The sequence below is a fragment of the Crinia signifera genome, chromosome 3, assembly GCF_055691185.1.
Source record: "Crinia signifera chromosome 3, ASM5569118v1, whole genome shotgun sequence".
In the NCBI taxonomy this organism is placed as follows: Eukaryota; Metazoa; Chordata; class Amphibia; order Anura; family Myobatrachidae; genus Crinia; species Crinia signifera.
In genome coordinates this window covers 216254011-216266864 of record NC_139219.1, presented here as the reverse complement: position 1 = coordinate 216266864, position 12854 = coordinate 216254011, and the positions used below count along the sequence as shown (strand labels likewise).

Below are 12854 nucleotides of genomic sequence, written 5' to 3'. Positions count from 1 at the left end.
AATACAGTGGAACCCCCCCACAAGTGACCCCATTTTGGTCACCAGCTTTGGGAGGGGGGCTGGCGCTGCGGCTGGCGGGGGGGTGGGAGGGGTGCTGGCGCTGCGGCAGCCGGGTGGGTGGGAGGGAGGGGGGCTGCCGGGTGGGAGGGGGGGGGGCTGGCGATCGTTGGTGATCGGTGCGGTATACGCACACACACACACACACACACACACACACACACACATATATATATATATATATATATATATGTGTGTGTATATATATATATATATATATATATACATATATATACACACACATATATATATATATATATATATATATATATATATATATATATATATATGTGTGTGTATATATATATATATATATATACACACATTTGCACATTATTTTTTATTTTATTTTATTTTTCACTTTTCCAGCAGCAGCATGATGCTGCTGCTGCTGCTGCGGGGGGGAGGGGGGAGGAGGGGAGCGCAGCGTGCGCTCCGGACGTAGCGGTGGAGCCGCTGGAGCTGCTGCTGCTGCCGGGTGAGTGCCCGGCGGGTGGGAGGGGGGTGCTGCCGCTCGGTGGTGATCGGTGCTGCACCGATCACCACCGTTTTCTGTGTTACCGAGCGGCTTAGCCGCCGGTAACACAGGAAACGCTGTGATTGACTGTTCAGATTTGAACAGCCAATCACAGCGATCGCCGACCGGGGGGGGCACCCCTGCCCCCCCTGGGCGACGAGGGGGGATGTCTGCTGTCAGGGACAGCAGACATCTCCTAACTGTCACCGCGTCTATAGACGCAGTGACAGTTAGAATCCATGACGTACATGTACGTCAAATGTCGGGAAGTACTTCCCGACCATGACGTACATGTACGTCAAATGTCGTGAAGGGGTTAAAGATGAAATAAGAAATCAGATTAAAAGGAATTGCACATTAATTGATAGATACAGATAGTGAAATTCTATGTTATCAATCTACATGTAACATGACTGCAGCCCATTATAATATAACTGCACAGCCATTATTATTGTTGCAGTTATTATTGGTCAATATAGTGAATGTTGAGCTAATCTTTTACTGTCATATTCCCTATAGCTGAAGAAAGCATTAACGTGCACTAATATAAAGTCAGCAGAGCTCTCAAGAGCGAACAGAGAGCTGAGAAGCAGAGTATTGTTGCTAGAGAAGGAGAATTTGCAACAAAAAGACCTGATGTGTGGGCTTAAAACACAGCTTAGATCTTGCATGCAGAACAAAGAGACCAGAAAACAAGCTGAACGAATACAAGTATGTGTGGTGTTGTTTTACTTTATTGTTAAAGCATCACATGATTACAGGTATCAAGTGTACTGTTTTCAAGTTTGAGCAATAAGATGAACATAATTTCACATTTCCAATCATTTGCATTAACATCAATAAACCCGATTGCAACAATCCCCATATTATGTGCCATAATTGCATGTAAAATTAGTAAATGGTACAAGCAGTAAACATAACAACCCAGAGATCAGTGGAGGCTGAATCCAGAAGGAGCCACAATACCCCAGGAAGTCTAAGCATCAAGAACTATGAGATGATCCCCTAACAGCATTCTAGTCTCATACCATCCTATAGGAGTGATTGCAACAGTCACTAATTCATTTTGGAACAAGTATGTTTTAAAAAATAAAAAGTGACTCCACTGCAGACTCTTAGGTGTCAATAAGAGCTTGGGTGTGGGTACTTTCTCCAGAAGGGTAATTATGAAATTTTCAACAGTTAGCCACCTAGAGGTAATACAAAATTGACCTCCCTAATGTTTCCACCTCATAAGCCCTTCACATGGTTACATCTCCTTATTATTTCCTGCAGAGCCGGCCCTAGCCTACATGACACCCTAGGCAAGATTTTGGCTGGTGCCCCCTAGCACCGCCACTAGTTCCGCCTCTGACCCTGCTCCCCTTTCCCAGCACCATCAACCCTCATCACAGCAGTCATAATTTTGGTGCTCCTACCCGCAATATTTTAAATAGAAACAGTGCACACATTCGGTGCGCAGCCCAAACAGGGGTGTGTTCTTGCTGGGAAGGGGCATGGCCACCCAATAGTACTCCCAATGCAAATTATGCCACACAGTAGTGCAACTTTATTTACATTATATCATGTGATGGTGTCCCTTATTCACGTTACATCACACAGTAGTACCACTTTACCTTATATACATTACTTCTCACATTATTCACATTATACCCTTAGAAAAAAATCCTGAGAAAATATTGTATTTAAAGCACCTCCATGGCCACACTGCAACCCAGCACAAAGCAGTGTGTGCTGGGAAGAGGAGAAAAGCTGAGGCTGCTGCTGTCACTTAAGAGGAGGGGGCATGGGGCCCCACTGGGCCCTTCTATCAGCCTTGGTAATTTGTACCATCTACCCCTTTCTCTCGGCAGCCCTGATAATACCACACAGTAATGCCCCTTACACATGACACACATTATTAATGTCCTTATAACCATAATGCCCCTAACACATTATGCCAACCTTTATTAATGTCCTTCATACACATAATGACACACATAATGCACCTTACACATATGTTTCACATTATTATTATCCAGGGATACTAAAAGAGCTAAAAGGGGAGCTGGTAAAACCAATAACAGTATTATTCAACCAGTCACTAGCTACTGGAGTAATCCCAGAGGACTGGAAAACAGCGAATGTAGTTCCACTGCACAAAAGTGGAAGCAAGGAAGAGGTACGCAACTATCGACCAGTGAGCCTTACATCAGTAGTAGGGAAATTGATGGAAACACTCTTAAAACAAATAGTTGTAGAATATCTCAAAACCAGCAATTTACAGGATCCAAAACAGCATGGGTTTACTGGGGGAAGATCATGTCAAACAAATCGTATTGACTTTTTTTGACTGGGTGACTAAAGTAATAGATCAACGTGGGGCTGTAGATGTAGCTTATCTAGACTTTAGTAAAGCTTTTGACACTGTCCCACAGCGCAGACTGTTAAATAAACTTGAAAGCTTGGGATTGGATTTTAAGATAGTTGAATGGATAAGAGCGTGGTTGCAGGACAGAAAACAGAGAGTTGTAGTAAACGGAGTACAGTCAAAGGAGGGAAAGGTTACAAGTGGAGTACCCCAGGGATCTGTACTTGGACCGGTGCTTTTTAATATCTTTATTGGTGATATTGCAAATGGAATTGAGGGTAAAATGTGCCTTTTTGTAGATGACACAAAGGTATGCAACAGGGTAGACACACCAGGAGGGGTAAAACAAATGATTGAGGATCTAGGTAGGTTAGAGAAATGGTCAAGAGAATGGCAACTACAGTTTAATGCCAAAAAATGCAAAATCATGCACTTGGGTCTCAGAAATCCAAAGATTAAATATAGTATAAATGGCACTTTAATGGAAACTACTGAGGAAGAGAGGGATCTAGGTGTCACTATTTCAGGGGACTTAAAAGCAAGTAGGCAATGTAACAAAGCAATGAAGAAGGCAAGTCAGATGCTTGGTTGCATAGGGAGAGGTATCAGCAGTAGAAAGAAAGAAGTAATAATGCCCCTGTATAGGTCATTGGTACGACCTCACCTAGAGTATTGTGTTCAGTTCTGGAGGCCATATCTCCAGAAGGATATAAAAACATTAGAGACTGTACAAAGAAGAGCAACTAAAATGGTGCATGGCCTACATCACAAAACGTACCAGGAAAGACTAAAAGATCTTAATATGTATACTTTAGAGCAGAGAAGGGAAAGGGGGGACATGATAGAAACTTTCAAATATATCAAAGGTTTGAACAAGGTACAGGTGGGAGACATTCTTCACAGGAAGAGGAGCAAAAGAACACGAGGGCATGCACTGAAACTAGAGGGAGGAAGATTCAGGAAGAATTACTTCACAGAAAGAGTAGTAGATAAGTGGAATAGCCCACCATCAGAGGTGGTAGATGCAAATACAGTAGTACAATTTAAACATGCTTGGGATAAGCATATTGATATCCTTACAAAAAAATAAGGATCAAATATGGGTTGAGGTAACATGTTTAAAAAAAGGGGCAGACTAGATGGGCCAAGTGGTTCTTATCTGCCGTCAAATTCTATGTTTCTATGTTTCTATTAATGCCCTTATAAACATGACACACATAATGCCCATTACACATATGTTGCACATTATTAATGCCCTTATACACATGACACACATAATGCCCATTACACATATGTTGCACATTATTAATGCCCTTATACACATGACACACATAATGCATGTTACACATATGTCGCACATTATTAATGCATTTATACATGACACACATAATGCCCCTTACACATATGCAGAACACTATTGCACAACCAAACGACCCACAGACAGCACTCGCACAGTCGCTAACACTGTGACCTCTGCCTCTGCTTGGATACAGATGTTTCCTCATACATCTTGCCTCAATAGGCCATGCAGCTCCTGGCCAGTTCTGCTAACGTTGGGTGCATTTTTTTGCTGAAAATTCTTCTTATTTGCATTGTTATGATAAGCACACACAAGGAGCTTCCGATGATTAAAATTATATGTGGCATGAATATATTCTGTGTGCGACTGTTGCTGTACCTGCATACAGAATGCTATGTTACTGTGATTTCCATGAATACACTATTGCATATGCAGATACAGCCTCACTCACACACAGAATATAGGCATGCTGCATATCATTTTAATCCGCAGAGGCTGCTGATGCCCCTAGGCATTCCAACTGCCCTAGGCAGTTGCCTAGTTTGCCTATGCCTAAGGCCGGCTCTGATTTCCTGACATGTTGGTACTCTTCATGTGTCTTGATATTGACTGAAATCTTCAACTTTTGCAACTACAAAACATGCAAATATCCTCCCCCATTTTAACAAGTCACTTCTTCCATTCCTACCCTCCTGATACTGATCCATTGCTGTTTACTACTGTTTAGCTTAACTCTTGATTGAACCTTTGATTACAGTAGATTACCACTTTTATTTAGCTACTTCAATATGAATTTTTGTTCAGCATACACCACAGAAACTGACCAACCTAATGACTTTCCTCTTTAAACACTCACTGAGGAACCATTTCTGCAAAGATGTGTCACTCTCCTAATGATATAATAATTATATATCTATATATCTATATATATATAGATAGATAGATAGACAGTTGTGAGGGTGGCGGTAATGTTTAAACACCAAATGAGTCCAGCTATATGCCTTGTTGAACAAGGACTAGCAAATTCACCAAAGTCCAGTAATGTAGACTGCAGCTCCCTCAATGGACAAAGCCAACATCCAGGGTCAGGAAGTGTTAAATCTAGAAAATATAAAGAGTAGAGGGGCGCTCCATGGTGCATGACCACGTTCTAACGCGTTTCGTCAGAGGGTGAAGTCTCTGACGAAACGCGTTAGGGTGTGGTCAGTGATACCCGTACTGACTGTGTCCCGGCGCTGTCTTCCCTGCCCCCAGCTTCAAAGACCGTCCAGCGCAAACCAACGCGTGTTGTTCCTGTGATTCGGTTGCCTGTGGAGCGGCGGTTGGAGCAGCTTGCCCAAGGTATTTACTATCTATATCATGTGGTAGCCAGCCCACAGTGATTTTTACATTGGTACGAGCATCTGCTTTTATTGTCTTGAAGAAGTGTTGTTCCTTTAAATAAATATATCGTTTACATGCACCATGGAGCGCCCCTCTACATATTATAATATATATATGGGTATTGCCTGCTGACTCCTCCACCTAGCTAAGTTTATTACTACTCTTTAACTCTCATATTACACTTTTATCCCCTCCCCCCCTTTTTTAGCGATATCACGTGTAGGCTTTTTTAGAAAAACTCGCATTTTTTATTGTATTGTTTTTTCTATGTAAATTGTATCTTACTGGTTGTTCTCTTAAATAGTGCTATTGTGCACTTTTATATGTATAAAATAAATTATTTTATGTTTTAAAGGAAAACCTACCCTTTTATAGGTATTTGTTGTCGCCTACACCTCTTTCCAACCTACTATATATATGTATGTATGTATGTCACCACACTGCTTCTACACAGCCCCTGCAGCACTCGGATAGGAAAGAAAATAAATAAAGCAGGAGCATTCTGCAACGTTTCGATTTTAATCAATCGTCCTCAGGCATAAAAAAAACGACAAATAACACTCACCTTATATCTCCTTCCCCACCGTGCATGTCCATATCATCAGCGTGCGTCGAACCAGCTTCCTGGATTCATAGTAACCAGCCCCAACAAACAGGGCATGGCACCATGGAAACCGGAGCCTGTACTGACGTCACCACTAATGGCAGGACCGCTATTGCGGACACATGTAGAGGCGCTGTGTATTTAAAAACAGTTTAGGCGAAGGAGGATAAAAGGTGTACATACAGTACCATCCATAAATGCACAACATTATACAAATATTATTGAAAAATACATTATAGAAAACAATATATACATACAGTGTATATATCAAGTAAATTCCAAGTAAGTAAGAATACAAGTATTTACAGGCCACTTCCAATACACAAAAAAAGGATTACTTCCAAAAAGGCAGGCAAACCTAAATGGTCATTAAGACCATGCGGAGTCATAGTTTTAAGACGGTGAATCCAGCGGGATTCACATTGGAGTAAAGCAAGAGATCGATTCCCCCCACATAATCTTTGGAGGGTGTGGTCTATAATGATATAATGTAGTTTAGCCATATTGTGACCAGCCTGCGCAAAATGTCTCGCAACAGGCTGGTCACTGTTGCCACTAGACAGGGCAGCACGAATAGCTGTGCGATGCCCAGCCATCTGTTCGCGGATGTGTAGGCCACATGGACATGAAATTTAGTACACAAATTCCCGGGTGGTACATGTTACCTTATGTCTGATCTTATACCGTTTACCGCTAAAAGGATGGCAAAAACTATCCCCTAATGTTAGACTTCTGCACGTGGTGCAGTTTAAACATCTAAAACATCTGTTGCATCTGCCTAAAAATGACATATCTGATGGTCTATTAGAGCTGGGAGAGAAATATCTGTGCGGACAACCCAATTTCTAATATTTTTTTCCTCGGGTATAGCAGGACATCAAGTCCACATTAGCCATACCCGAATCACTATCCATACTGAGGATGGGCCAGTGTCATTTAGCAAGAGAGTATGGAATTGCTCTCTGAATTGAAATGGTTAACCCACAGCATTTTGGAATGAGGTGAAGTATTCTCCTTCACCTTAGGACTCAACAGTGAAGTCCTTGGAATTGACAATGCCTTGTTCTTAGCTTTATTTAAAAATTCTAAATCATAGCCTCTTACAAGGAAATTATTAATCATGATGTCAATCTGTTTCTCCGCCTCTAGAGGGTTGCTACAAATACGACATGCCCGAATACATTGGGAGAAAGGCAACACAAATTATAATGGCTGTGGATGAAAACTAGCACAATTAAGGATGGTGTTGTGGTTAGTCTCCTTCCTAAACAGGGAGGTAGTGATCTGATCACTACTGAGACTAACCGCCACATCCAAAAAATTAACCCTATCAGCAGATAATATATGTCAACTTCAAAGGGGATGTCAACAGATTATGTCGACCAATGAAGTCGAGAAATTCCTGTTCTGTCCCGGGGAGACCTATCATAGCTGCCAATAATTCATTATTTCAAAATTGTGCAGTTTACCATGACGCTCTCCTGCAGCCATGTATTAGGCAGCACCCCCGTTATTTGTTGGACACCACAGCATTTATTAATAAATTGCATGATTTGAGAGCAATTACGCGTGTCCGCAAAATCGGTCCTGCCATTAGTGGTGACGTCCGTACAGGCTCCGGTTTCCATGGTGCCATGCCCCGCTTGTTGGGGCTGGTTACTATGACTCTGGGAAGCTGGTTCGATGCACGCTGTGACGTGGATGTGCTTTTGTGGGAAACGTGGGCCGACGTGCATGGTGGGGAAGGGGATATAAGGTGAGTGTTTGTCATTTTTTATGCCTTAGGACGATTGATTCAAATCGAAACGTTGCAGAATACTCCTGCTTTATTTATTTTCTTTCCTATCCGAGTGCTGCTGGGGCTGTGTGGAAGCAGCATGGTGACTATATATAACCCTTGCTAGATGGTCTCCAGCTGGCTTAGGAACCATTGAACATTGATTAGGGCTGAACTAGCTTTCGAAGCATTTTGCTTTGAGCAGGCTTACTAGTAATGGTAATAATACAGATGTGCCCACATAGACACATGCCCTTGACCTTTTGACATCATGCCTATAAAACAGACCATAATTGTGCGTCTGTTTAGTCACCGACTAAGCTGCCAGCACCCGTGTTCCTCCGGTCCTCAATATCTCTGCATCTCCAGCTACAACTTCCAAGTGTTCGGTCCAATTCCCATAGTGACTTCTCCCAGCTCCAGTTATTCCACTAGTTTCTCCAAGACTATTACAGATGCTGTTACTCATCTTCCCTTAACGTTATCACCTGTACCATATTTCCATTGTGCAATAAACTTCTTTCATCATATCCACCTGCCTCTGAGTTCTGGTTCCGTTGTCAGTCAGCTAGCGACCAAGGTCACTGCTGGGTCCACCAATCCCCAGTCGTGACAATTACTAGCATGATTTCAGCATGCAAACCTTCCACAGATTGGATCTCTCACTGAGTGGCGCACTTCTAGTGATGTTCGACGCGTAGTTTATAGCCTCGTAAATTCTCTCTATTCAGACTATTTACTGTCGGGTCTGGACACGGGTCCTGGTTTCAGCCCTCTCGGTGGTGTTTGCTGGATTGCCAGGTCTTCAGTTATTTAGATCATTTTAAAGGGGGACCTCCATATCAAACCACCCTTTGTTTCACATTTTCACCCTTGGGATCAAATCGTGGTTCTCATGGCTCTGCGAAAGTCCCCATTTCAGCCTTTGAATGATGATTCTCTCAAATGGCTAACCTGGAAAACTATATTCTTGTTAGCCTGTGCTTGCCGGGTTTTAGACTCCATCTCATTGAGCTCCTTTCCTTTTTTTTCTCCAGAATGTGCAGTGCTGCTTCGTACTCATCTGGATTGTTTTCACAAGATAGTATCCTGTACATGAAATATATAAATCAGTAAAGTTAGTTTCTGTTAAAGGTAGATGGAGCTTAAGCATTAAGAGTCTGGAAACTTTGCATCCAATCATTGCTTTGTATGCTCCAGCATATTCAGTGTCCCCATGGAAGAAAGATAAAATGTCTCCTGTGACAGATCTTTCCTTAGGTAAATACTTTTAGAGGTGAAACTGATTCTGTTAATTAAAATGTGTGCATATATGGTTACTTTTTAGGTATTAGAGGTTGAACTGGAACGTATGCAGAAAATGAAGGAGGAATACGAGAAATGCAATAATGAGCAGGTGAGTCTTGCTACAAGGGTTTAGGATAAATTAATATCTAATAATTAAGGGTGCTAGTACAGATGTGTACAGTAAGTGTGTAACAACATACAGTGCTCCTGTCTCACTCTCTGCTGTAGTCTAAGCGCATTGAACTGTTTATGAGTGAAGTTAGCAGCTTGCGCAAAGAGATTGCTGCAGCAGCATCCCAGAGATCGAACACCTTGCAGAGCCAGTTGGAGATGGAGATGAAGTTCAGGCAGGAGCTGGAGGAGAGATATATGGTAATAGAAAAATCCTATAAAGTAATCCCAGGCAAGAAATGTGTCCATAACATTATAACTGCAAGATTTTCCATCTTTTTCCCAGTAGATGAAAAACAGAGTTAAGAAGTTCCAGTATGAGAAGACTGTTACAGACAGGAAACCATGGGAAGCTATTGTGGAGTCTGAAGAAGTAAGAAATGGTTCACATATAGGGCGGTTTTCAATGCCGCCGGCGTGGGGGTTTGTCCAGCAATGATGGCTTGTTTCGAGGAAAACATGCCATCCTCGCTGTCTGACCCGCTCTCGCCACACTTCACCGTCAGAGGACAGCTAGGATTCCTCAGAACGCAGAGGTTTGCCACAAATGCAGCAAGCCCGCTGCATATAGTGGCGAGCCTCGCTATTTTAATAGCCGCACTCGCCGTTTCTACCAGCTGGGTGGAAAAGGCGAGTGAAGGGGGGTCAGTGGAATACTGACTGTGAGCTATGACTGCGAGCTATTGCCACTGCTCGCCATCATAGCTCGCCCTTTCGCATTGAATATACCCCATTGAGTTGTCGCTTAGATTAAATTATATAAAGTATATGTATAAGAAGGTTATTTGCTAACACTGCTAAAAGTTTCTTATCTGCACCAAAATCATAAGAACCAATCACCACTTAACTTGTATATGTTAAAGCATGAAATCAAAGGTTTGTTTCATATGGCCTTAGTGAATTTGAGCAATATTCTGTCTTTCAGACAAGTGTCTATTTTGTACTAGGTAACACTTTTCTTGGTAAGCAGATTGTGACAAAACAGATCTGACATCTGGATTGTTAAATTCATGGAGTTTTTCATCAGTCTGCGTCCGATTTCTCCGACACGCCCACTTTCCATCACTAGACAGCCAGAACATTGAATTCTGGCTGTCGAGTTTCCATTGAACTGTGTGAAAACGGCCCGGTATTCCGACTGTTGGGATGTTCTGACAGTCGGAATCAAGGATTGACACCGCCCTTAGTTATGGGGCGGTGGAAAAGACCTAACCAAAAATGCCAGGGCTTCAACCCTGGTTGCGACCGGGGTTGAGGACCCTGGTGGACCTTTCTGGGAAATACTGCTTTTGAGTGAAAGGGGGGCTTTCACTCAAGGACAGGATTTATCCTGTGCTCCAAAAGCTGTGTCAAAGCCAAGGCTTCTGTCTGAAAGTGGTATAACTGATTTTAATTAAACTACAATGCTTTATCTAGTATCACTGCACATGCTGAAGAAATTATAGTAATATCTTAAGTGTGTTTAAAAGTACACTTGATTTTTCGGTACTTATTTATTATCTGGGCTCCCATGTTAAATGCACCCCATTTTTTCATACCCCTACTATCCAACTACGCATGGAGTTGATTTTATATAGTGTGGCGAGCGCAGCGAGCCACCGTGCCCGAAGCGTGGCGAGCGCAGCGAGCCCCGTGAGGGGACGCGGTCTCATAAGAAAAACGGGAGCCCAGATATTACATAAGTACCGATTTTTCTAGTTAGTAAGTCGTTGAGAAGAATTGACTCCTCTGACTAATTATCCAATTGAACGAATTGACCATTAGTCATAAGAGTTAATAATATTCCTACAGTTCAATCAATATAGGAATATATATATATATTTATATAATTTTTTATATATATATATATATATATATATATATATATATATGTGTAAAGCTAGAGTGCGCTTAGTGTTTGCCAATCTCAAAGTGGGACAAATTATTTAAAAATGTATTAAAACATAAACTAAAACTTTAGAGTCAGACACAGCATCCATTGTTCTGTCATTTCATGATGGCTAGAAATCAAACTCGTTTTGTTGTAAATGACTTCATCACGGGAATAGACTCCCATCAATAACACAGTTTACAATTATCTGCTGTTTAGTAGATCCCTCTTAATTGGGTTCCTTTAATTAATAGGAATATGATTGGATCCAGCAGGATTTAAGTAGGGCATAAGAATTGAACACTCCCAAATATTGGAAGCAAAACCGGATGTAGTACAGATGTAGCCGGGGCCGCTCACGCGCGCCCCCTGGCTACGGTGATTTCTCCACTGCCCGCAGCCTTCACCAGTGCCCCTTGCCGCAATCCCCCCTATACCTGCCCGTCTCATTGAAGTAGAGACGGGCAGGGACCCGCAGCAGCATCGTCCGGAAACTGGGACGCGCGTGTGAGACGCACGTGCGTCCCAGTCAGATGGAGCGCCTCTTCGCCGGCGATTGCCAGCGCAGGCATGCTGGCGATCCCCGGGAGAGAACCAGGGGCGCTTCATCTATAGTTCTGTTTGTATACCTCCAGTGTCTGCGTGCAGCCACTGGAGGTATAAAAACAGAACTACTACAGGTATATCTGGTTTTTGCTTTCAATATTTGGGAATGTTCAATTCTTATGCCCTACTTAAATCCTGCTGGATCCAATCATATTCTTATTAATTCAAGGAACCCAATTAAAAGGAACTGTTCAATTCTTATGCCCTACTTAAATCCTGCCGGATCTGATCATATTTCTACTTTAACCCCTTCCCGACATTTGACGTACATTTACGTCATGGCCGGGATGTACTTCCCGACGCATGGCATAAATGTACGTCATGGCTTTAAACTGTCACCGCGTCTATAGACGCGGTGACAGTTTGGAGATGTCTGCTGTCCCTGACAGCAGACATCCCCCCTCGCCGCCCAGGGGGGGCAGCGATGCCCCCCCGTTCGGCGATCGCTGTGATTGGCTGTTCAAATGTGAACAGCCAATTACAGCGTTTTCTGTGTACCGGCGAATAACGTTCGCCGGTGACACAGGGATCGGTGGTGATTGGTGCTGTAAAGTACAGCACCAATCACCACGGGGTGTAAGGGTGACACTGGTGTCACCCCACCTCACCCCACCCGCCCCCAAAGGCCGTGATTGGTCCGTCGGACCGACGGTCCAATCACAGCCATGGAGGGTGATTTAAACTAACGGTGACTGCACTGCAGACTCCATTCTGGTCTGGAATTGCGTGCAGTGCGGTCACCGTGCCTATCTGCCGTGATATACTGACCTGATCCTTGCAAATACTTACCTGATCACTGCTTGTAGCGTGCTGGATGCTTCCTGGATCTTGTGACTTCTTGTGACTTCCTGTGTTGTGCTGCTGCAGTGTGATAGAGTTATAGATAGAGAGATAGAGAGAGATAGTGACAGAGAGTGCTATATTTTGTGTCT

At 42.9% G+C, this 12854-nt stretch overlaps 1 protein-coding gene across 1 annotated transcript in view; it reads left to right on the top strand.

The window, feature by feature from the left end:
* The window catches only part of CCDC150 (coiled-coil domain containing 150), a 99001-nt gene that overhangs the window by 69852 nt on the left and 16295 nt on the right, over positions 1 to 12854 (top strand). The window contains exons 19-22 of the mRNA XM_083177419.1: positions 1094 to 1285; positions 9316 to 9384; positions 9504 to 9647; positions 9736 to 9819. Coding sequence (XP_083033545.1) covers positions 1094 to 1285; positions 9316 to 9384; positions 9504 to 9647; positions 9736 to 9819 — 489 coding nt within the window. The remainder of the gene's footprint in view (positions 1 to 1093; positions 1286 to 9315; positions 9385 to 9503; positions 9648 to 9735; positions 9820 to 12854) is intronic.